The sequence below is a fragment of the Aquila chrysaetos genome, chromosome 12 (assembly GCF_900496995.4).
Source record: "Aquila chrysaetos chrysaetos chromosome 12, bAquChr1.4, whole genome shotgun sequence".
NCBI classification, from domain to species: Eukaryota; Metazoa; Chordata; class Aves; order Accipitriformes; family Accipitridae; genus Aquila; species Aquila chrysaetos.
Window position 1 is genome coordinate 24515797 of NC_044015.1, and position 24389 is coordinate 24540185.

A 24389-nucleotide genomic window follows, 5' to 3' on the forward strand; every position below is an offset into this window, starting at 1 on the left:
AATTGTAAAAATGAACATAACCCTTACTGCATGCTTTTAATTGACCTGGGCTTGCACAGTTTGAGAGAATACACTTATATTATGTAAACATACAATGTCTAAGAATTTGAAATTGAAAGTTAAAAATTAATAAATATTTCCAAGAAGGAAAAACAAAAAAGTTGATTAAATAAAAATTATTTATGTTAAAATCAATCAATATTTGAGAAAATCTTGTCTCCTTTTCATCTATTTATGTATGAGGAAATACATATTTACAGTAGCTGCCTCTATAGTATTTGTTGAATGGCATGAAGCTTTGAACCAGCTTAAAATTTAGACTTTCTGAGACAGTTCTGCAATTTATTTTAAATTTACTAGTTCAAAAGCTGTGCTCTAATGGCAAGTCCAGAATTATAAGTTGCAGTACTTCTGTGGGAAAAAAATAGCAAGCTACTTCTGCATTTTACTAATACTTTACGTGATATTATTTCAATTCATATAAATTGTTTGACAAAGGTTTGTTGCTCTAGTTCAGCAGCAGCAGCAAAAGAAAAAAAAAAAAAATTTTCAGAAATCCAGTAGAAAATATTTTAAGGATCAATATTTTCTGTGTATTTCCTTCTTACTGTAGGAATCCCTTTGATAACAGAGTCATATGGCACAGGAATCAGCTGCCTTTTCTAATTTATACCAGGGTAAAAGCGAGTAAGGACTTTTCAACAGATAGAGTAATTCCCGATAAATCCATGTTTGGACAAGCTCTAGATCTGGCACCAGTGGAGTCCCTCCACATTCCTTTTTTGCCGTTTTAAGGAGAATTTAGCCCCTTCCTTTCCCATTGTTTCAGGATTTGTGAGTGTAGGTGGTTTGTCAGGTGTTACGGCTGGGCCGGGCCGCTCCTCAGGGGAAAGGCAGCCGCCGGGGAGCTGACCCGGCGCCCTCCATTTCGTGCCAGCGGGAGCCCGCGGACCGCGCCGCGGCAGAAGAAAGCGGGAGCAAACTCTGGAGGGCGGCCCTCCGCTGGGGTGGTGCTCGGAAAGGACCGGATGGCAATCGTCGCTTCGCCCTCGCTCGGCCGGCGCGGCTGAGGGGCGCTGATCGCGCGGTGCTACCGGGGCGCTTGGTACTGCCTTGACCCCGCTCGTTGCCGCCATTTTGCGCTGTAGGGGCGGGAGGCGCTGTTCGCGAGAAGGGAGCGGCTCTGTCAGGTTCTCCTTCCTCAGCCGAGGGAGGAGGGCGGGAGAGGGAGCCTGACGGTGAGGCGGGGGGTGATTAGGGGCTCGCAGAACAGGGAAGGAGCGCCGTGAGGTGGGGATGTCCTCTGCCCCTTCAGAGCACCTGGTCCACAGCTAGGAGCGAGCTGTTGGCGTTTGTTTGGGTGTCAGCACTCCTGAAGGTTGCAACCTTCACTTTGGGCCCCCTGGAGAGAGCACCGAGGTGAATTACAGAGGTCTGAGGAAGGGATTTGGTTTTAGGAGGGAGGTGAAAAGCAAAGGGGCTTCAAAACTGAGCAAACCCCCTTGTGGCCTGCAGTGTTTGTAGAAAGTCTGTAGTAAGCTGTTCCTTAAAGCAGATACATGAGAGGTCTTTGCTTACAGGAGTTTGCAAACATCTCTTTGTAAGTGTGAATCAATGGTCTGTGCTGCTTCTGCAAACACCTGCTCATTTCCTGCATTCTGCCGTCTTGAATATGCATTTTCCCTGTGCTATCAAACAGCACTGAGAGTATGGAGAAGACCCTTTGATTCCTCTCCATCCGGGAGACGTGTTTTGCCATGCCCCCCCCCCCCCCCCCCTTTTTTTTTTTCTTTTTTCTTCCTTTACAATTCTGAGAGACTTTTCACTATTTCTTGGCTGGGGATTCTGAAGGGGGTGTCCCAGCTGACAGCCGGTGCGCAGGTGGATGAATGCAGAACTGCACAAAGGAGCGTTGTGCCAGGGTTTTCCAGTCTCAGAATGACCATGACATCTCCCGTCATTTTTATTTACATTATCAAGCAATTGGAATTAATGGAGCCAAAGAATAAATGACATGTAGAGAGCAGGGACTTGAAGGGCCTGGGAGATTAAATATTGTGTATAATAAAGACTGCTCACGGGTGGGAATCATAAATCCAAATTATTTAAATGGAAGTTGTATTATCATATATTGACAATTCCCCACCTGAGGTGTGAAAACAGTTTCATACTGGTGTGCAGTGTTTGCAGCTCCTTGGACCTGATGGAGTGCTGGTTATTCAGTTGGATAAGCACTTAATGCAGATAACTACTTGAATAGCAACAACTTGATAGGACTCCTGACAGGTGCTTTCTGCTGCCACTGCTGATACCCAAGCCTGAGAACTCCTGCTTTAGATTGCTGACCTTAAAAGCATGCAAAAGTACAGTGGCAAAATTAACCAGCTTTGTTAGATTTATTAGTGTGATTTCTAAATTCTAGATTTGTTAGTCTGTAGGAAAAAGTGGCAAAACCTGGCGGTGGGGGAGTGGTAGAAGTTGGCAGAAGTGGTGTTGCAGGCGTAATCTGAAAACGAGTGTAAAAGGGGCATTGACAGATCTCTTGTTTGAAGTTCTAAAACCTATCTTCTGCACTGTGTTCACAGACAGTTTTGATTACATGCTCTATTTTCTGCCAGTATTGTGAAATGTTTTCTGTTTTAAATTTGAAACATTTCTCTGGAATATTTGAAGTTTTACAGCTTCTGTGGAAGAAAAATATTTTTTAAATTTTTGATTCACAGCTGACAGTATACAGTAATTAAGTAAACCTGAATCCTATGTGTAAAGCATTCTAAAAGATTTTTTTCATATATTACCAATGAAATGCTGGAGTACAAAAGAAGTGTCACCTTTGGTTTATCTCTGCAGGTAAAGAAGATACCTTCGCTTTGTTATTTTATCACCAGATTTGGCCTTCATTGAGTTTGATAAACTCTGTTGAAGTTGATTTAGTATTTTACCATTTGTTTCAGTGAATCTAAGATTTTTCACTCATAAAATCCTTTCTGTGGTATTCTTTTAGTGAGAGCTTTCCTTTTTAAAGTTGTCTTTAAGCAAAATTAAGAGCTGTGAAGCTTCTCAACACGGACCCATAAAGAAAACATTTCTAATGCCTAGAGTTGCTGCTAAATGAAAAACATTTAAATTAACTGGAGTATTTTTAAAACTGGTGTATATTATAAAATAATTTAGAAAGAATCTCTGGTCCTGATGTTTCAGAACAAACCCGTTAACAACGTTAAGGAGTTGTTGGGCCCATAGTCCAATTATCCAGGTAAGCAATTTGAATGTAGGTAAAAAAATAAATCTGATTTGCTTGTAAATTAAAATAATTGTTGGGTTTTTTAGATAATAGAGTAATTTTATTTTGTAAAAATTGACAGAATCTGATCATAAGATCATATTTTTCCATCAGAACAGAAACAATCTGAGAAAAAAAAATATAGTCTGCAGTTGTATAAAAGAATTTTATCATTATTCTTAGAAATTAAATAATTTAACATAAACTTTATCTGGATCTTCACTTTTAGCTACTTTTTCCCTCCTGACATGTCATGGTAATGTAAAGGTTGTTTAAAGTGCTGTCCTACAGGATTTTTTGGTCATAAGTAATAGGAACCATATTTTATCAGGAGAAAGATTTTCTTTTTGAAGAAGAATTAAGGATGCAGGCAAGAGGTCTAAAAGAAAAAAATCTAGAAATTAAGTATTGGCACTTATAACTAATAAAATTTCTATTGCTTATACAGGTTCAATTCTAGTAATTTCAGTTTCACAGTTCCTTGTGCTGCCTTTTGCAGATTAAGGGACTTCACATTTGATCTAAAAATGTTCAACTCTGCAGACATGGTCTTTTCATTGGATAATTTATTTTATGAGAGACCAGATACAAGACAAAGGTAAATCTTTATTGTTAAATATATATAATTGTTTTTCAAGTTTTTCCACACTCTGAATCATTTTACAGCAGAATTTTTTTTTTTATAACTTCCTTTTCTGTCTACCAGTAGAAATGTGGGGCTAGAAGTTTCCAGGTTCAGAACCCATAATTTGAAATGTTTTTCCAAACACACTGAAGTTTGAATGATGCAAGTGTATCTTAGGGCTATAAGAAATACGGGTTAGTAGAAGTTTTGCCTCTTAAATTTTCTGTGATTAAAAATCACACGGATTAAACAATATTTTTTAGCAGGAGAAACAGTAGGTTATTTATGAATAGTGATTTCAAGCTAGATGTTGTGGAGGGTGCTTAAAGAATGCTTTTACCTTACATTTGTGTGTTAAAAATAGGTATCTAGAAAATGAAGTGCCTAAGATTTGGTGTATTGCACCTGCTCCAGCTATTGCTGAAATTCCAGCTGCAGAGGAGTTACAGAGGGAACTGGAAAGAAACACAGCCAACACTCATATGGGTAAAATATCATAGAACAGAATCATAGAATCATTTAGGTTGGAAAAGACTTCTAAGATTATTGAGTCCAACTGTAAACCTAACACTGCCAAGTCCCACTAAAGCATAATATTTGACATTCATTTTGAATGGCTTAACAAATAATTAGCTTGACAGATAATTCCTCCTCTCTCTTTTAATACTGTGAAATATGAAATATTCTAGGTATGCAAATATAGGCAAAAAATGTATTTTAGTTGAGGGTGATGGTCTTGTGTATCTTTGGAGCATTAGCAATACTCTCTGGGCATATACAGGTTACACATTTACTGTGCAGAAGTGGGCAAGGTAAGTACGATCAAAATTTCAGCTACTCCACATTGTTCCGTGAAGCATCATAACACAGTGGGAAGCAGCTGTAAGAGCATGATGCAGCACATAGATCTGCTGACCTGTCTCCCACCTAAGGTACAGAGAGTTTATATGAACCTAACTTTCTTCTTCCATTTTGGGGCTTTTTTCAAATTGCTGTTCAGGAGGTCAAATTTGAATCTGGCGCCATTGATTGCTGCTAAGTGGAGTATTCCTTCCATCTAGACATTCAGGATCACCTTAAGGAAATTCTAAAGAATTCGATTGCTTTATCTCTGTCAACTAGATTTCTACATTTCTTAGGTGCTGTGCGGGTGTATGATATTCTCTATTTAGGAATTATTATTGAGACAGAAGGGTTTTTTCCTACTTTATGCAAGAGCAATTCCATTAAGAACTGCTCATTCAAATAAGCTTTCTGGTGTTTGTAGAATTAGAACTGTTTGTGTTATGTCAAAAACAGGCCTTTGTAATTTTAAGTTTCCAAATGGGTAACGCTGAAATTAATAGGCTGCCAGATCAGGACACTGATCCTACTGAGAACTGCAAAATGTGATAATTAACTATGAAACCATGACATCATTACAAATTTTGACTGTTGAGGTTGCAGGGTTTATCTCAGAGTTGTTCGTAGTAGGAACTTCAGGCTTGGTCATTGTGTCATTTTTTAAAAAGACCATCTTTATTCTGGGACAGGATGAAGAGTTTGAAAATACATGAAAATACACACTAAAGTTCTTGCAATAAGATAGAAATATCAGTTCATATAATATATATGAATTTGGCTTATTCTGTGTGGAAGATATTTAATAAAATTACTATGAATAGGAAAATTAACATTAATAGAAATATTAATTTATTGTTTTTGTAGGAGAGAGAAAGCACCAGAAGTTTATACAACAATGTAAGGGTAACACTGAGGAAGTAAATGATAAAGCACCAGCATCTGTTCATTTTGGCATAGACTCTGAAAAAGAAGTGCTCCAATTAAGCGTAGGAGAAAGAGAGAAAATCAGTTTTCAGCATGAAAGTCTGAAAATGGTTTCATTGTTTCTCTCTTCTGATCAAGATAAACCTAAAACAGGAACAGGAGTTTCTCAGCAACCTGGTGAAAATTTTTCACAAAATAAAATATTAAGTAATTTTCCAAAAAACAGTGATGATGAGAGTGTCCATTCAACATTAAGAAAAAGGTACGCGTCTAGTCAATTCTGATAATTTATCGACTGTCAGAATCATTATTTTAGATACATTTGTTAAACGCAGAATTTTTGATCATTCAATTGAAGGTACTTTAACAGGGCTCCAGACACTAATTCTTTTTGGTATAGGGAAAAAAGATGTTTCCTTTAGGCAATATTTTAGTACTGCAATTAAATGTGTCCTGAGCTCAGACGTTTTAATGAGAAGAGTAAGGATGAGGTTTGTTTCTTTAAAATTAAAGAAATTGTTAGGTAACAAAAGGTTTTTCAAAATTGTATTTTGGGTTCTTTATCCACATGGTAATGAGCAAGAAGGCTAAGATCACTTTCTTTTCAGAGCAGAGGTCAGCCAGCCAGGAATACCTTGAGCAGTTCTCAACATGATTTCAGTGTGGCGTGGGAGGAGAGGTTTTACAGATAAACTCCTCTTCTATGCCCGGCTTTTCTCATTCCTCAGAACCTGTTTGTCTCCATTGTTTTTAATTATGCGGAGATTGACAGTTAATCTGCTACTGGGATTCAGAGTCCATCTGGACAGGCAGTTTATTCTTTCAGGTTCTTTCTGGAATGAAAGTAAAGTTAAAATGTATCTTGAAAGGAGTCTTCTTCAGGTAGAAGAGTGTCTATCAAATAAAGTTAGATACAAACTTTTCTTATGATTGTATCTTACTAGTTCTGCTTCTAATACAAGCATACATGTTTTTCAAATATTAGAGAAACTGTGTAACATTCAACAAACTAATGAAAATCCTGAATCTTTTGCAGCTTATTTAAAATGTCTGGTTATATGTACAAAAATACAGAATTTAAGGATAGTTCTGTGGATGTGAAAGAAATTGATACTTACTTAAATACACGTGAAAGCATGAAAGAAGTGAAAAAAGAAGGTTTATGGAGAAATAATCATCATGCTCCGACAACTAAAGACTCAGATTTTACTCTGCATAGGGTAAATGATTGGGACATTGCATCTAAAAATGGAATTAAAATGAAATCATTTTCTAATGCTTCAGAGGTTCTGGATATGACAGGTAATTATTATTACTCTATTTCAAGAAAAATAGTCCACTCTCTGTCTTCGGTATATAATAATAATAATAATGGATATCCATGATCTGAGGTAGAGTGAAGAACATTTTCTCACCAGCTCAAGGCGAGATAATTGGCTAAACTTGATAGAAGATACTGCAATTCTGTGGAACTTAATTGCATTGTTGTTTAAGATGAGCTGGGTAAACAATTTATGAAGGAGAGTCACGTTTTCAAAAGTGCCAAGTCATGTAAACCTTTTTGAAAAATGAGTCCCCTAAACAATTTGAGAAAGAGCAGCCTCATCCCTTCATGTGGTAAATAGTCTTATCTTCATTTGAAACCAGAAATTGAAAATAGAATGTTTATTTGTGATGTGGCTCATACTTGTATCTTTGTAGAAATAGATTTTAAAATCTGGAAAATGGAGGAAAGCAGTGAGAATTTTGATGATAAAATACTTGGTTTAGAAATTATTTTTGTTTTTTTAATAGTTTTTAAATGTGTCATTTATTTCTAGGTTTTAAGCTTTTTGGGACAGGGACTTATTGCATCTGTGGAATGTACCTTATGTACCTGGCTAACTGCTACAGAAATACAGAATAGAAAAATAGTTCTAGCAGAAAATTTTAGGGCAGAGCTGTGGCTTTGGATGGGATTTGGAGGCTTGTCAGGAATGGAAAACGTGATTCCCGACTGATTGCCTTCTGAGCAATGGTGACTAGATTTGTGCATGAGAGGAAAGCAGTGGATGTCATTTACTTTGACTTCAGCAAGGCTGTTCATAGAACCATAGAATGGTTGAGAAACACTGTCTTCCACAACATTCTTGTGTCCAGGTTAGGACATTAGGAATGGATGGACAACTGCATGGGTAAAAAAAATGGTTGGATGGTCAGGCTCAGAGGGTGGTGGTTAATGGGTCACAGTCTGCCCACATGCCTGCCACAAGTGGAGTACTGCAGGGGTCTCTCCTGGAGGAGGGGGCTGCCAGGGATCTCATGAAATTCAGTAGGAATGAATGCAAAGTCCTGCCCCAGGGAAGAAGAAGAACCCCTGGGGTTCCCCTGGGATGGACTGGGTGGGGGCAGCTCTGCAGGACAGTGCCTGGGGTCTGGTGAACAGCTCACTGAACGTGAGCCAGCAGTGTGCCCCAGCAGTGACGAAGGCCGACAGCATCGTGGGCTTTGTTAACAGGGACAAGGCCAGGAACTTGAGGGAAGTGATTATCCCCTTCTTCTTGGCACTTTTGAGACCATGTCTAGATACTGCATCAAGTTTTGAGCCTCTGGTACAGGCAAGATGTCCTTAAACTGGACTGAGTTCAGCAAAGGGCCGCCAAGATGGTCCTTTCAAATGATGAGCTTGTGACCTCCCTGTCCTATCCTGTCAGCTCCTTCTGTATCACCTGGACCTTGTTATAGCCTTGCAGCTTCTCACAAAACACATAGCTTGGAGTCAGGAAGATATTTTTCATGGTTATCGGTTGAAAATAAATCTGGTTTTATAAATTTACTACTTTTATTTCTTCAGGAACTACAGGAAGAAAATGGGAAATTTTGAGGGCTGTTACAGAAATACGTATCCTTGTATTTGCTGTATCTGCTTTACTGATTTTGTTACAATGCTTTTACATTTACAGAATTATAGTATTTAATTTGTAGCCGTAGGAACTCATGCATTACCCTGTAATAGCTTTGATTTGTAACGTAATGCTGGGAATCAAATGATGAATAGGTGTTCACCCTTTGGACTTCCAAACCTAGAATGAAAATAGGAGAACTTATAGATCATTCATTGCTAAGCAAATTTATTCTTATTTCAAACATTTGAATTTTATCCTCAAAACTGTTTATTTTTAAAATGTAAAATTTTTAGTTCACAAAATATGTTTCGGGCCAGATTTTATATGCAAAGACACATATACACATATATCCCCATACACTTTAAATAAAGGAAAAGTGATTTAGTATTTAGGCTTTTTAGGAAAATGGAATCTTACTTTTTGTCCCATTTTATCAGGAGAAAATAAACTTCACATACTACTTACAGATCTGTATTTATGTTGTACTGTGCAGACAGTATAATTCCATTCTTCAAGCAGATTTTACAGTAATTTTTCTTTTTGCCCCTGCCTTGAACCCATAACATAATTAACCATCCATCTGTATCTGTGAAGCTTTTTTTTTTTGGCTTTTTTACGCTGTCTTTTCAATATTTTGTTTCTAGTAACTGTCAAATGGCATGTTAAATATCAGGAAGAGGAAATGTCTAAATTTAGGCAACTTAAATTCATGTGAATAGCTTTAAGAAGTGTCATAATTTTCAAAATAAGGACTCCATTGTTCTGATGTTGCCAATTACAGATAGTGAATGTTCTGCATTTTGAAAGATCACTTACTTGGAGAGGTAATTTTAGAGAAGTCTTTTGAAAAAATTACTTATTTTCTTTAGTCTAATATTACTTGCTTATCTTTACCCATTTTTAGTGTTTGTATTTAACTACTTTTATTTCTTGTTTTACTCCTTTTTCTTTTCATCTTTATTTAATCTTTTAATATAACATCAATCTGAGGCCTCAGCAGTTCATTATTCTTGTTACTGTTGGTGTTATGTCTGACTGTGCGTGCATCCTCAGCCTGATCGGATGGTTACAGTTAGTCTGCTTGTGTGGCTTCAATGCAAGTCCAGACAAGGATCAGCTCACTCATTTCAATTTTTAATGTAACAATACTGTCTTTCCTCTTACTCATATTTTAGATAAGAATGTTGTTGTCTGAAGAATACACAGTATTAGCAATTTTAAAAAAAGTTTTTAAAACCACTGTCAGTACTAAGAGATCTTAGGTGAATTTCTTTGCTGCTATTATGACTGGACATACAATATTATGCTAATTAATTTGTGTTATATTACAAATATAACGTGACCATTGACACTTCAGATATGCTAACAGCAGTGCTCTGCTTGCTCTTGTATCTGGTTTGCAGTGTAGAATAAAGCTTTTGTCCCTTGCAGTTTTACATTCCATAACTGTATGCCATTCCATGAAGCCTGTGCCAGGGAGGAGGTTCTTGATTATTGGTATAATCCCAAGACCTCTCAAATAGGTAGTGTTTTTTTTGGTGAAGTGGAATATATGGCACGCCAAGAATCTAAATAAAACTACAAAATCATTTAATAGGTTACTTTTTGATAATTTTTTACAAGCCTGTGCCAATGAAAGATTGTTTCATATGTTTTAAGTCTGCATTTAAATTACAAGAAAGAGATGCATTTACAGTTCTAAAATAAATTTTACAATTTTCACTCAATTGTTTTCAATTCCTTAATGCTGTCAAGCGGCCCAATTTAGAAGTATTTTTAAGGAGTTTCCATATTTTAACTACGCACAGTCTAAAGCTTTGGATGATGTAAGTATGAAACATTAGCTGCAGCTGCAAGTAGTACTTTATAGATAAATTTAAATGATACTTTGGTATTCAGAACTTAAAAGGGGTTAGAAAACTGTAATATATGTAGAACCTCTTCCTGGAGTAATTGAGCGGGGTTGTGCTTAGCTGGGAGAAGAGCCCAGAAGAACTTTTAAAATTTTTTTTCTTAGCTTTAATTACATTCGTGTGAAAATGTGAATTATATGTGTATTTATGCATACAGATTAGTAATATTTTTTTAGTGATTTTCACAGGAAGATGAAGAAAAGCAGAACTTTAGAGAAGGTTGTCCTTTTAGAGAAGTGATGTTTGTCCATGCACTTCTTATCAGCTATGCTCTTTCTTTAAAACCCGAAACTTATTTTGAAAGCAACCAATTTGAAAAAGATTGTATTATAGGTATTGCGGAGAGGAGATACAGGTTCCATCAGTCTTCAACAGAGCATTTGAAATTTTACTCAACTCTAGGGGAAATCCCAGTGTCAGTCACAGACATTAAGCATGTTTTTAAGCTACTTTTGGTGTTGTAAATGTTTTTGTTTGAATTTCTTAACCACTAAGTAATGTTTTATAAAAAGATTTTAAGAATGGTACTTATATGAGCAGAATAATCTTGTATTTAAATTATATGGGGAGCTGTATTTTTGGTTTTTTTCCTTACATTTTTAGTTTTATGCATAGATTTGGGGTATTTTTCCTTACTTCCAAATTTGTGTTTATTTTCTGATGAGAGTTATACGTCATATTGGCCTGTAAAATAATCTTGTGTGACTTTGTTCCTACAATAATGGAAAACCACAGCTGTAAGCAAGATTTACTTTCATGAAAGCTGCAAAACCAGAGTTCTCGGGGCAATAGTTTATAAAAAAAAAAAAAACCAAAAAACCCCCACAAAATTTTTTTGGAACAGCTCATGTATTGGTACTCCTAAATATAAATTTGTTTGTAAGGTACCAGGAGAGACAAGGTTTGCTTATCACTTGTGTATAACACATGACATGTTAAAAACTTAAGAGAAATCAGCATATTTTTTATTGGTTAAGCTTGCAAAATTCAACTTGGTAGCAACTCTGTGGTTCCAAGAAATGAGTTGTAAGCATTCAACTTGGTAGAATTTCTCTGGCTGATTCACAGTGAATGTTACAAACGATTATTTAACAAAAATCAGGGAAAATTTTGTATTCATACGTCATTGATTTTTATGAGCACTGGAAAACTGGGAGTGGTAGATGAAGAACACGGGTAATTCCTGCAAAGCAGTACTGTCAGTGTCATTGCTACAGTTATTTATAAATCAAGCACTAGGTGATTCCCATTCATCCATGTGAGCTCCTAACAGTCATAGAATAGTTTTAGAGCATTAACAGCTAGAAGGAAAGGAAAAAAAGAATGAGAATAGTAGAATCCATGAGGAGTTGGGAGGGAGAGAAGGAAATGAAACTGCACAGAGCATGCTGCATGGAGGGAGGATGGGTGAATGACACTGCGGAGGAGGAGGGAGGGTAGAGTCAATGTGGTCAGAGGAAAATGAGGGAACATGACATGGACATGCCTGGCTTCTAAGATGGTGGAGGATAGAATGTGGGGGAAAGAAGGACGGAAGGAAAGAAACATAGTCACACAAAACCTACTCCTGTCATTTTTGGAAACTTAACATTCTATTAAAATTATATATATTCAATAATATTGGAATTTTGAATGCAGATTGGAATTTTGAATGCAGAAGGAAAACAAATTGCATCTTGAATTTGAACACAAAATACCTCTTTCTCATGTTTGCTTGCAGTTGGACATTGACAGTGATTCTGTATTAATGTCAGCTAAGGCTAGAGACTGGGTTTTTTTGTCACAGAATGGTAGGCTTCATTACATAATAACCATAGATGAACAGTATCTCATTTAACGTTTTTGTGGCAGACATGTAGCAGAAGATGTTCTTTCTTTTGCTGTAACTTAAAAGTTCACATCTAATAAAAAATTTTTTAGAGGACTACATATATCAATGTAATAAAAATTTCCTTGTGTCCTTTTCCCCTAGACAATGCTTTTGGAATGTATGAATAGGTACAATGGATAGCTGTGTTATATTTACTACTTTGCAACTCTTTCCTAGCTTCTTTATACAGACAGGAATTTTGTGATTTGTGCTCCAACTGGCTCTGGAAAAACTGTAATGTTCGAGCTAGCTATTACCAGATTACTCATGGAAGCCCCACTGCCTTGGTTAAATATTAAAGTTGTTTACAGTAAGTATTATGCAGCTTTAAACATTTTGGTGACAGCAGTAGAAAATGTCATTCTGTGAATGTGGAGATCTGGAGTGAGTGCTTTAATAATGTTGAAATTAAATATGTTAAGAAATTGTGACCTACCTCATTCTTTAAAAAGTTGTTTCTTTTAGGATTTGTTTATTTGTGATACTGTTGTAACTATTATTAGTATTTAACAGCACTGTGTAATTGTAGTGTTCAGCATTGGCTATACTAATAAAAATTTTTAAAATCTTGTAAAGAGTTTGTCCTCTAAGAAGGCAAGATGTACATGAAAAGGGAAGAAGGAAGCAAAGGAAACTAAAACAAATTCTTAGTGGCAGAGCCAGAAATCATGCAATATCTTTTGTATGCCTGTCTGTTGCTCTGAGATGAGGATCAAATTTTCCAATATTCACTTACCTGGCAAGGTTTCATGCTATTTGTTGCTTTCTGTCTACTAGTTCAGAGGCACCAGGGCTGTGATCTTCATGAGTTTAATTGATGTGTATAGGAACTAATGAAAATGCTTGAAGATAGTCGCAACAATTACACTTTTTTCTTTCCTTCCTGGAGAATTGAGTTCGTGTCATGTAGATCAGATGAAATTGGTGGGTTTGTCACAGTTCTAATTCATACAGTGATGTATTTGTCAGTCTTACCATTAGTGGTTAATCTTTATATTTACAAAAGTTTCAGCCTAATTATTTTTTCTTTAAATTCCAATGTGTTCAAATTCTTATAATAAAGCTAGTGTTGATGTAGAGTTTACTCTGTATTATTAACAGACCTTTTATAAACAGGCATGTATTGTAGTTTCCTTGTCAGCAGATAGAGGTGAAGCATTTCAGTGTACTGTAAAGGTTTTGGTTGCCTTGGTGGAATTGATACAAATTGGCTGGTTGAAACTTTCAGTAAGGAAGCAGTTAGCTGCAGGTGGAATTAGATCTGCTGACCTTTTCCAGGTTCAACAGTGGTGGAGAAAGAGATATGTCAGTTTTCCAAACGTTGGAACAGAAGTGTTAATCATATTACGTACTGCCGGAGCGTGCTCTGGTACCTGGTTCCTCAGTGGCTCGATGTATGAGAATTAGCTTGCAGTAGTTGTGTAAATTAGGGTTGTTTCCTGGTAGCTTTAACACATGGTAAGGATTGGTGACTGAAGTTCCGGGAGCAATCCCTAGCTTCTTGCATTTTTGCGCAGCGAAGATTATTACTTTTGCAATTTTGTGAGTTACTTGCTGGTAGCTTGATCAGTTTTCTGGAGCTAGTGATTTCCCTGGCTTTATAGGCCACTGATACGACATTTTACACCTCTTTCTGAAGCAGAAACTGGTTCTTTAAATCACTTCATCTTAGGGATCGCTTGTCAGCTGATACGCAGAAATGGTTCATATTCCAGTGGCTCTAGCTAGCCTAGAATGTAATCACTGCAAGTTCTATTTTATTACTGCTGTTTTCAGATCATGTGTAGATCACTTCTTTCACTTAAATCACTGCATTTTCCATATAGATTACCCATCCAATATAGACTTACATGTCTTGCTAGTATCAGTCCTTGTAGAGAATTACTTCTGATTTCTAGAAATCAAACTCCATCTGCAAAAGTATAGTATGTATCCTCAGGAAAAAAAAAACAAGAAAACACAAACAATGAAGAAATCGATTGTTTTAGGAGTCTGTTCATGAAGACCAGCATCAGGACTGCTACCTGCCGTGTTAGCTGCTACCTGCTGTGTTAGCTGCTTGGTATGACCCTGACTACACCTAACTGTACATTTGCTTTATATAGATTTTGATTTCTTCTGTTATTCTATCTCTTGTTCATGGATGGTTTCTCATTTATAACACCTTTTCTCTCTGAATACAGCATGCTCAAATCATTCTGAACTGGAAAAAGTTGGTATTTGTATGATTTTTCCATTAGAAATCATGTGTTTCCTCTGGTTTCTTCTGTCTGTGAGAAAACCTTTGCTAGCTGACTGATTGTTTCCATGTGGGATTGAGGAAGAAATCAGGATTAAGAGAGAGCATAAATAACCTTAATTAAAGGGTTCTGTTTCTGATTGCTGATAGGGAAGAACTGGGGCCCAAAGCTCAACATTGATCTGTGCACATGGAATAGGATAAGAAGGATAATAATACCAGTTAAAATTTTGTGGTTCTGGGAGCAAAGCTGAAAGTTAGGGAAATTAAATTCAAGAAGACATATTAAAAATATATGCATTTAGCATCTTTAGCAATACAGTTGAAGATTTGGTTTTCTTGATATAACTCTGATTATTTTGTGTTATTTTTAGTGGCTCCAATAAAAGCTCTATGCAGTCAGCGTTTTGATGATTGGAAAGAAAAATTTGGACCTATAGGACTCAGCTGCAAGGAACTGACAGGAGATACAGTGATGGATGATTTATTTGAAATACATCATGCTCACATTATTATCACTACACCTGTAGGTTTCAATCTCAATTCTTACAAAAAGCTAGAATAAGCAGACATTAGTAGTCATCTAATTGTATGCTACTAGGACTGCTGCTTTTTTTTGTAATAAGTAGTAATTTTATGATCCTTACGCTTGTGTGCACACTGCTGTGCATACTATTAGTTCATATAAACAACAGTTAGTAACATAATAATGTGCCAGATGAAACATCCATGGCATTAGCTTGAATTAATTTAACAGATTTTATTTAAAGATTTATTAAAGTTTAGGCAAGTCTGTCTGTACGGTACTTCTGGCATGTGTTGTCCTTTAAAACATCTTTCACCTTCTGTTGTTGTTTTGTTGTGTTGGTTTTTTGTCCTAGGAAAAATGGGATAGCATGACTAGAAGGTGGAGAGACAACTCTATAGTCCAGCTTGTACGACTGTTTCTCATTGATGAGGTAAGAAAATTAATGTTTTATATGCACTGTTTTTGTTCTTGAAGATAAAAGGAAACTTAGAAAATACAACATTTATATAACACATGTATAGATGGAACTGGAGAAATATCTAGCAAATTTTTAAAAATTCCTCATAGGTGCATGTTATAAAGGATGAAAGCCGTGGTGCAACATTAGAAGTTGTAGTCAGTCGGATGAAGACTGTTCAGTCTTCTCTTTGGCGTCTTTCAGAGAATCATGACACTGTTCCTCCCTTGAGATTTGTAGCTGTTTCTGCAACAATCCCAAATGCTGAAGATGTAAGAGTTACATTTTAACTGTATTTTAATAAATGTAGTTGTATTTGATAAAATTTACCTGTAGTTATGAATTCAGATTGATAACAAAGTTGTCATTTTGAAGCTGTCAGCTGAAGACAGCTGTGAGGTTTATGTTAATGTAATGGCCTATAATCATATGGAACTATCAGCCAAGTATGGACATGCTTCAGTTTTAGATTTCTGTTCATGATTTTTGTCTCTAAGTACAAATCACAACAGACTTGACATTTCAGTTTGAATTATATTGGTCCTGTAGAAAGCAGAACTTCACCTGTGATTTTAATGATAAAAGCAATATCAAATGTGTTAATCGTTTATGTGTGACAAAAGCTGAGTTAATTATTGTGTGATGCAGTTAGAGCAGAGTGTGATTAAAAGCAGAAATTTATCTTTTCCATTCTATTTCTTCTTTTTTAAAGATTGCAGAATGGCTTTCAGATAGTAAGATGCCTGCTATATGTCTGAAAATAGATGAGGATCAACGACCAGTGAAACTACGCAAAATTGTTCTCGGTTTTCCTTGCAGTGACAATCAGACAGAATTCAAATTTGACTTAACTCTTAACTACAAGATAGCTAGTATTATACAAACATACTCGGAACAAAAACCAGCACTTGTGGTACAACAGCTTTTTATTCATCTCATTTGAAATTGTTTCTTACTTAAAAGTGTTGATTCAAAAAAATCTTTTCTTATTTATAGTTTTGTGCCACAAGAAAAGGAGTACAGCAGGCCGCTTCTGTTCTTGCAAAAGATGCTAAATTTCTACTGAGTATAGAACAGAAACAAAGGTATTTTTATATTTGAGTTGTTAATAAGTGTTTGTGTATTTTAGTAAACCTGTGACATCTGTAAAGAAAGCTGTTGGTCTAATACAATTTCTAGCAGAGGAGTGTCTGTCTGCCACAAAATCATCACAGTTGACGTTTTTTGGTAAATTGGCACTCTTTGCAAGTTTTATTTGCTTCTCAGATTTTTAGGGTAGTTTTCACAAACATTAAGTTGTTTCTAAAAGCTGCTTTCTAAACATACAAATGTTAATTCCTATGGACCTGTAAGGCCTTGTAGTGCAAAGATTAAGCATATGAATAGTTGAACTGGATGAGGTCTTACTAATATTTTACACAAAGCTGTAAGAAGTCTTTGCATTATCAGATACCTTTAATAAATACAGCCCTGACCCATGTTAATTATTATTTACTTCAGAGTTGCCTAGTCATGGCAGCTGCAGAAGCTACTTCCTGATTTTGGATGTCAAACATGGTCTTCTTTGCTTTATGTGAACAACACATCTAGATTGTAGGTCGTGACTTGGAAAGATGACTGGACTAGAAAGGCTGCAACGGCTGCCCCAGAGAATCAGTTTGTTCCCTTTTTGAAGATGGGAGAGGTGGTGGTTGAAAATATCCAAAGAATGTATATTTTTAAAGTTATTTTAAGACTATGTCCTTTTGATAGTCTAACGTAGTTGAATACTAAAAACATCCTTAAAAAGCACAAATGCAGTAGAACTATGGGAAGTATGTAAAAAATGTACATGTCAAGGAATACATCTTACAATCTTTAGTGGGGTACTTGTGTATCTAGTTTCATGTGAAGCTTTATTTTTGCATTTTAAAAACATACTTCTGTCTTTGTATATTCCACTTACATTAGTGAATCTGGTTTGTGATTTTGAAATATCCTTTTTTTTTTTTTGTGCGTGTGTGTGTGTGTGTGTGTTGCATAGATTACAGAAGTCTGCAAATTCATTGAAAGATTCCAAACTGAGAGGTAAATATAACCTACTGCTTCTCTGTTCTGTGAATGAATACTTGCTTGAGTAAACTTAGTCAGGTGATGGATATAATTATTTCATTATCAGATCTTTTAATGTATGGTGTGGCTTATCATCACGCGGGTATGGAGATATCTGACAGAAAAACAGTTGAAGGAGCTTTTACTGTAGGAGACTTACCAGTACTTTGTAAGTAAATTTAACTTTGAAAGTCAAAATGTTATTAATGTATCCTGAGAAGATTGCAGTTTGGAAGTGGTAATATTTTATGATTCTATAGTTTGCTTAACCTTTGGAATTACTTTGTGAAATCCAGATAAAGATGTGTTTGTGTTTCACATACACTTTTACCCTGTGAGTATACATATGCACTGCTACTAAAGACCATAGAACTTTTCTTCTTTTCAGCATACATGGAGGTCATCCTCCCTCCTATGTCTATATAGGTCTGGCCATGTCCATTTCCTTTTCATACCACTGAGCCATCCTGTTGAGATGGAACTCTCTGATAGTGTGTCTTTCCTCAGAGTTCACATAATTTTTCTTTGTTTGTGACCTTTGCAGCAGTGGCTTCCCTGAAGGTAGTCTTTTACGTTTATGCTTCTTAGATGGGCAGGATACTATTTTCAAACTCCTATGCAAGGTGTTTTGACTGGTGGGGATGTTCTTAAGAAATATTCCCTCTGCTGTACCTGAAATGAGAAGGTATCTGTTTGAGATGTGATGGTCTCATCTCATCCAGGCTTTCTTTTTCTATAAGAAAGATTTAGACCCTATGGGGAATTGTCTATGTGGTTCGTGTACAACACTGAAAGATTAATGGATTTTTTCTTTCCTGTACAATGGTCATGACTTACTATGAAAATTTAAGGTAGATACCCCTGCTGTGATCTGGCAACCTTGCTAGAGTTGCAGTGTCCATGGTATTAAAAAGTCTTTGCATCCCTGCAATCTGCTGTACTTTGGATGCCTGGTGCACAATGTATGGCTTTGCCAACCACGGTGCCATTTCTGAAATCTCAGGAGACTGTGGTTCTACAATTGCTCTTTGCAAAAATGACTTTGAGACCCTGTGCCACAGCTGAGCACAACGTGAGCGTACATGTGGACTACCACTGAAAGAATGCAAAATTGCTTATTGGTACTTAAGTCCTTTGGAATTTATAGTTTGTATGAATATTTCAGAATCATCTGAGATACTAGAACTACATTTCTACAGCTGAGGGGAAGCTGAAAGAGTATGGGGCATATTCCACTTTATATGTCTGTGGGCATTATGGGGGGTTAGGTTTTTAACACACCTTTCACAGATACTGCAAAGGGGAAAAATTTTTTGGTCCTGAAATAGAGTGTATGTATACTCACAGTGTGTGTCTGTATAAGTGTGTGTATATATATCACACAGACACATATATGGACTGAAGCTCCGATTGCACTGGTAAGTAACCTTTCTTTGCAACTTTTTTATTGTTAGGTCAGTTTGCTTTGACAAATTTCCCATTTTGCATACCATCACAAATGAAAAACAATAATACTGTCATGAGATGGTGTGGTTATGCCTTTAGTTTAGATTGGATTCTTCTTTCCTGATGCACCTATAATTACTAATTTTAGTTCTGCTTTCATTTAAAAAAAGAATTGGAAAATTCATTAATACTTTGTTTTCCTAGTGGAATAGTTGTATCAGTTGTCCTGTATAGCTGGCTTTCCATGTTCAATTCCTGCCACCCCATATATTTGTTAGAGAAAGTGAATTAGAAAACGAGTGTGAGATAATTTGCCACAAACTTGACTGGTATTTTTAATGAGAGAGTGTGTATTGGTAAAGTATTGTGATAGTATTGGTGGTGATTCTGGTTTGGTACCATGGATATAAACAATGCTAATGACTGATGACTTAAAAAAAAAAATATCTTAAAGTTATTGATCACTACAAAGCAGGATGAAGTCATGGCTGTATTCAAATACCTATCCAGGAAGAAATAGGAATAATGTTTCTTCAGTGTGTGTGTGTTATATTGAAGATGAATTGGATTGGATTCTGGATTATCTCCAAATGTTAAGGCATGTTTAAATAAAAATATCTGGGATGTAATTTGTTAAAGAATAGTTGATAATAAATGAATGCTAATAATTGGATACACAGAAATTGTTATGCAAATACATGTCTGTAATCTACGTCTAATTCTTTGTGGTGCAGAATGCTCACTGACTTCGCTAGAAAATAAGAGCTCTTGGGAATCAAGGGTTAGTCACTTATTTGCTGCTTGTTTAATGTCTGCCAGACATTCCCATGTTCATCTTGCAATCAATATACTTTAATCTGATGTAGTTACTACTAGCACCTTAGCTATGGGAGTCAATCTACCTGCACATCTGGTGGTTATAAAATCCACAATGCACTATGTTGGAGGAGTGTTCCAAGAGTACAGTGAAACTGATATTCTGCAAATGATTGGGAGAGCAGGAAGGCCTCAGGTAAGTTAATGCTATATTATATTGATGCTCTCTATAAGCAGATGAGTAGAAACTATTCTTGGCAAAAAAACTACAATGCCAACAATTTTACTGGAGGATTTGGGTTTTAAAGGGTTGTTATTAATAGTTAAATTACTCCTGGGTAATTTCTTAATTGAGAAAGAGATCTGTTTGCTTTTTTATTGTCCGCTAAAAAGTACTGCTTCACCTTTCTGTGGAAAAAGATCTAAAGATTACATTTGGGTTGCATAACGAATGGGGATTAGAGAAAAAGTAGGAAGCTGACACACAACATAAATTGTGTGATAAAAATTATGGAATATTGAATGGTATAGAGACCAATGTGCTTTTGTTCTCCTAACATCAGAACAAGAAAACATCTAATTAAGTTAGAAGTGGAGTAGAGGGGGAGGGTCAGAAACACTGTTTTTAAAAAACTATAATTCATTTTGCTTCCACAAGAGGTTGCTGATGCCAAGAACGCTATGTTTTAGAAAGGGTTTAGACATTGCTTTGGCTGTAAAAAGGAAGGGGTCAGGATTTAAAAATGGTTATTTTAATTATACCTCTTTTAAGTCTCTGAATCATTTATGTTAAATCTTACACTTTTAAGTCGTTTAATTTTTAGAAATACAGGTAAAGCCTAATACAGGAAATACCTTACCCCACATCTGTCTCCAGAGGCTGCTTATATTAGCCACTGTGGTGTGTTGTGTACATGACAGTATTTTATCCTGACCTAAGAACTAAACTAGTATGGAAATTCCAATATTCCTAACTTTCTTAACTGACTGGGCTTTTTTTGCTAGAGGTTGTAATTCAGTAAGATTTTTGAAGTTGTGACTCAGAATCTTAAGCTACTTTAACTTCCTGAGTCAAGACCTGAAATATTTACCAAGATCTGCCTTTCAGTATTACATATGCTAATCTGATCTAAAAAATGCAAAAGTCAGGAAACTTCTCATACGAAAAACAGTCTAACAGTATTTTTTCCATTACAAAACAAAATAATCGTGAGGTGGCTTGAGAGTAGATGATGAAGATCAAAAAATTACTATAAAAGGCCTGACTGTTCATTGAAGACTTTCTCATGTTTGGGGATTACTAATAAGAATTTGTGTCAGTAAATTGTTTTCTGTAGTTGTGGCTAGGAATCCTTTCCTTAGCTGTGACCTTGTAAGGAGGTCAATAACAGTGCACATTCGTGGTGTTTCTCGACACGTGTCTGTTATATGTACATTGGCACATACAGGCTTGTGCGCTGACCTGCCTGCCAGCAATGGCTGGAATCCCGAGTCCTGCTTGCTACCCAAATGAGTTAGAACTTGCCTTCAAGTTAGAGAGGCCTTGGCATTCAACAGCCATTTCAACAAGGATTTTAAGAAAACAGTTTTAATGGTTTCAACAGATAGGTGATGCACATTCAACTGGAATTTTTTTGCTAAGAGCTAGAGAGCAGGTTTTGTGGTTTTATTTTTCAGTTTGACACTACAGCTACAGCAGTTATTATGACTCGTTGGAGTACAAGGGAGAAGTATATACAGATGTTAAATGGTGCTGATATAATAGAGAGCAGGTAACTGTTTTTTATAAGACTCTACAGATGGTAGCAATGTTTCATAGTTTCTACAGAATGTGTTTTTTCAGGTGGATTTGGGGGTGGTTTTTTGGTCTATTTAGAAGAAGTTTAAGAAGAATTTAAGGAAAATCAAATCAAGCTATTCAGAAGTTAACAGCTGCTGTTTTACCAGCTAAAAACATCTTTAGAACATCTTGAACCTAACAAAAAAACAATAGTTGTAGATTCCTGCTGGAAAACTGAAGAAACCGAAATAGTACATATTGCAAAGACAGAAAGCAAGAATTGAACCCAGATCATGTCTCTGAATTTTTAGATGATAGAGTCTGGAAAATACCAGACTACAGAATTCACTTGATGTGAACAGAATATCAAGAAAAATATGTAAGAAAGTTAAGACATTAAAGGGTAAAACAGGAAATTTTGCTCATGTAATTTTGTTAAGGTTTAATTTTTCAGATATATTCAAAATATCAACACAGTGCTGTAACTTTTAAATGCATGTAGCTTTGTTTTCTAAATAATTGTGAAATTTCACAGTTGAGAGTTTTTATTTTTGCTTGATGGACATTAAGCCATAATAAACAAATTACATTGTTGATTATTTACATATTCTTTACTGTTTTCTGTTGATTTCACTGATTAAAGTGAACAGTTGACGGTAAAAAAACAGAAAATTGTTGAGGTTTGGGGGGAGGGGGTTGTTTTGTTTTATTTATTCCCCAAAAAACAGTTTTAGCATTTTTTGTACTGCTAATTGGTAAATGTACTTACCTTTTTTTTCTTTTTTTTTTTTTTTTTCCCTAGCTTGCACAGGCATCTTGTTGAGCACTTAAATGCAGAAATAGTGCTACATACTGTCACAGATGTCACTGTAGCTTTGGAATGGATACGATCAACATTCTTGTACATTAGAGCCTTAAAAAATCCAGCTCATTATGGTTTGTTGGGTTGTTTTTTCTAATTGATCTAAATTATGACACTAGGATGTGTTAGATACATAGTATTTGTTTCTTTCATTTTCTTATGGACTATTATTTCATAAGGGGTTGAAAACAAGATGTGTAATATGGCCTGTAACATTTTTAGGAACAACAGTTTCAGTTGCTTTAATATAAGTAATAGGAGTTTCAGCATGGTATAACATTTAAAACCTATGAAGAAGCCATTGACAGCTTCATAATGATCGATTTCTTTTGATCTTAATACACTGGACCACGTATTAATGCAGTATCAAGCCATAATGTACTTTTCAGCACTGAATATGTAATCTGCTGCTAAGAAAATAAAAGTCTAATATTTCATAGTTTTTCTGAAACAAAATTTCAGTAGTCTTAATGCTGGTGTCTTCAATTTGTCTTGTCCAGAACAGCCTCTCAGTCAGCAGCCCTGACCATATCTTTGTTCCTGGCCACTTGCTCTACGCCCGATTATGAAGTCATTGGGCACTTGCTGGAGACAGTTTTTTTAAGGATTTATAGATGGGATTGGAACATAGTACATGTAGTACTTGAATGGATGTTACATTTTAGGTGGCTTCCTGTATTCTAAAATAGGAAAACTCTACATGTGAAGTTACTCACTGACATTTCTGCAACTTTTAGGACTCTGTGTTTTACATAGGGGAATATCTGTAGCTTTTGCCTTTGCACATCTGTTCTAACGGCCACTTATTGATACTTAGATACTTACGCTATGTCAGGCTTTTGACTTGTTCCCAGTATAATAAATATTTACAAATTTTTCACTTTGGGGTATTTGTCTGGCTCCCCAAAATCAGCAGATCAGTTTTGATGGGTAATGATATTGAGGAGGAAGTATATAACTGTATTAGGTTAAAAAGCCTTTTGTCTTTTCATGAAGGTTTTTCATCTGGATTGGATAAACTTGGAATTGAAGCAAAATTACAAGGTAAGTGGCTCTTAGGCTTTTTTCAGTAAGATGTTACATTTTAGGGCAGGTTCATCCATGTTTATTGTATATCTCCATTAATTTCAGTAGATCCATTCACAGAACAAATGTAATTTACTATGTTGTGCTATTGATTTTATTTAATTATTAATACTTTTGAAACGTTATCAGTACATTTTGACTGGTGGAAAAGTTTTTCTTCTATAGAGGAAAAAATTAAATGCCTTTACATACCTCATCTCCATACACATACTTAAGAAATATGGAACAGAGCACTTTAATTTTGATTGCTTGTCATTCTTCCTAATTTTCCTTTGATTGATCTCATTTGCTTTTATTAATTTCCATTACTATACTTTCAAAAAAGCCCTTTTCAGAAGTTGTCATCTTCCCTTGTCATAAATTTAGCCTTGAAAACAAAGGATGTAAAATGTAAACATCTTCACCTTGTTCAGAACTGTTTAAAATTGCATGATTATAGCATGTGTGATTGGTTGACCCTGGCTGGTTGCCAGGTGCCCACCAAAGCCATTCTATCACTCCCCCTCCTCAGCTGGACAGGGGAGAGAAAATATAACAAAGAGCTTGTGGGTCGAGATAAGGACAGGAGAGATCACTCACCAATTACCCTCACGGGCAAAACAGACTCAACTTGGGGAAAAATAACTCACTTTATTACAAATCAGCCAGAGTAGGGTAATGAGAAATAAAACCAAATCTCAGAACACCTTCCCTCCACCCCTCCCTTCTTCCCGGGCACAACTTTACTCCCGGATTCTCTA

At 35.9% G+C, this 24389-nt stretch overlaps 1 protein-coding gene across 1 annotated transcript in view; it reads left to right on the plus strand.

The window, feature by feature from the left end:
• Window positions 1-1045: 1045 nt before the first annotated feature.
• Window positions 1046-24389, plus strand: part of HFM1 (helicase for meiosis 1) — a 43617-nt gene continuing 20273 nt past the window's right edge. Inside the window, exons 1-19 of the mRNA XM_030034151.2 lie at window positions 1046-1419; window positions 3783-3881; window positions 4273-4394; window positions 5616-5937; window positions 6712-6977; window positions 8509-8556; window positions 10316-10386; window positions 12521-12653; window positions 14957-15108; window positions 15464-15541; window positions 15679-15840; window positions 16281-16481; window positions 16565-16653; window positions 17592-17635; window positions 17727-17828; window positions 19972-20117; window positions 21599-21693; window positions 22504-22637; window positions 23560-23607. Coding sequence (XP_029890011.1) covers window positions 3811-3881; window positions 4273-4394; window positions 5616-5937; window positions 6712-6977; window positions 8509-8556; window positions 10316-10386; window positions 12521-12653; window positions 14957-15108; window positions 15464-15541; window positions 15679-15840; window positions 16281-16481; window positions 16565-16653; window positions 17592-17635; window positions 17727-17828; window positions 19972-20117; window positions 21599-21693; window positions 22504-22637; window positions 23560-23607 — 2284 coding nt within the window. The 5' untranslated portion in view covers window positions 1046-1419; window positions 3783-3810. The remainder of the gene's footprint in view (window positions 1420-3782; window positions 3882-4272; window positions 4395-5615; window positions 5938-6711; window positions 6978-8508; window positions 8557-10315; window positions 10387-12520; window positions 12654-14956; window positions 15109-15463; window positions 15542-15678; window positions 15841-16280; window positions 16482-16564; window positions 16654-17591; window positions 17636-17726; window positions 17829-19971; window positions 20118-21598; window positions 21694-22503; window positions 22638-23559; window positions 23608-24389) is intronic.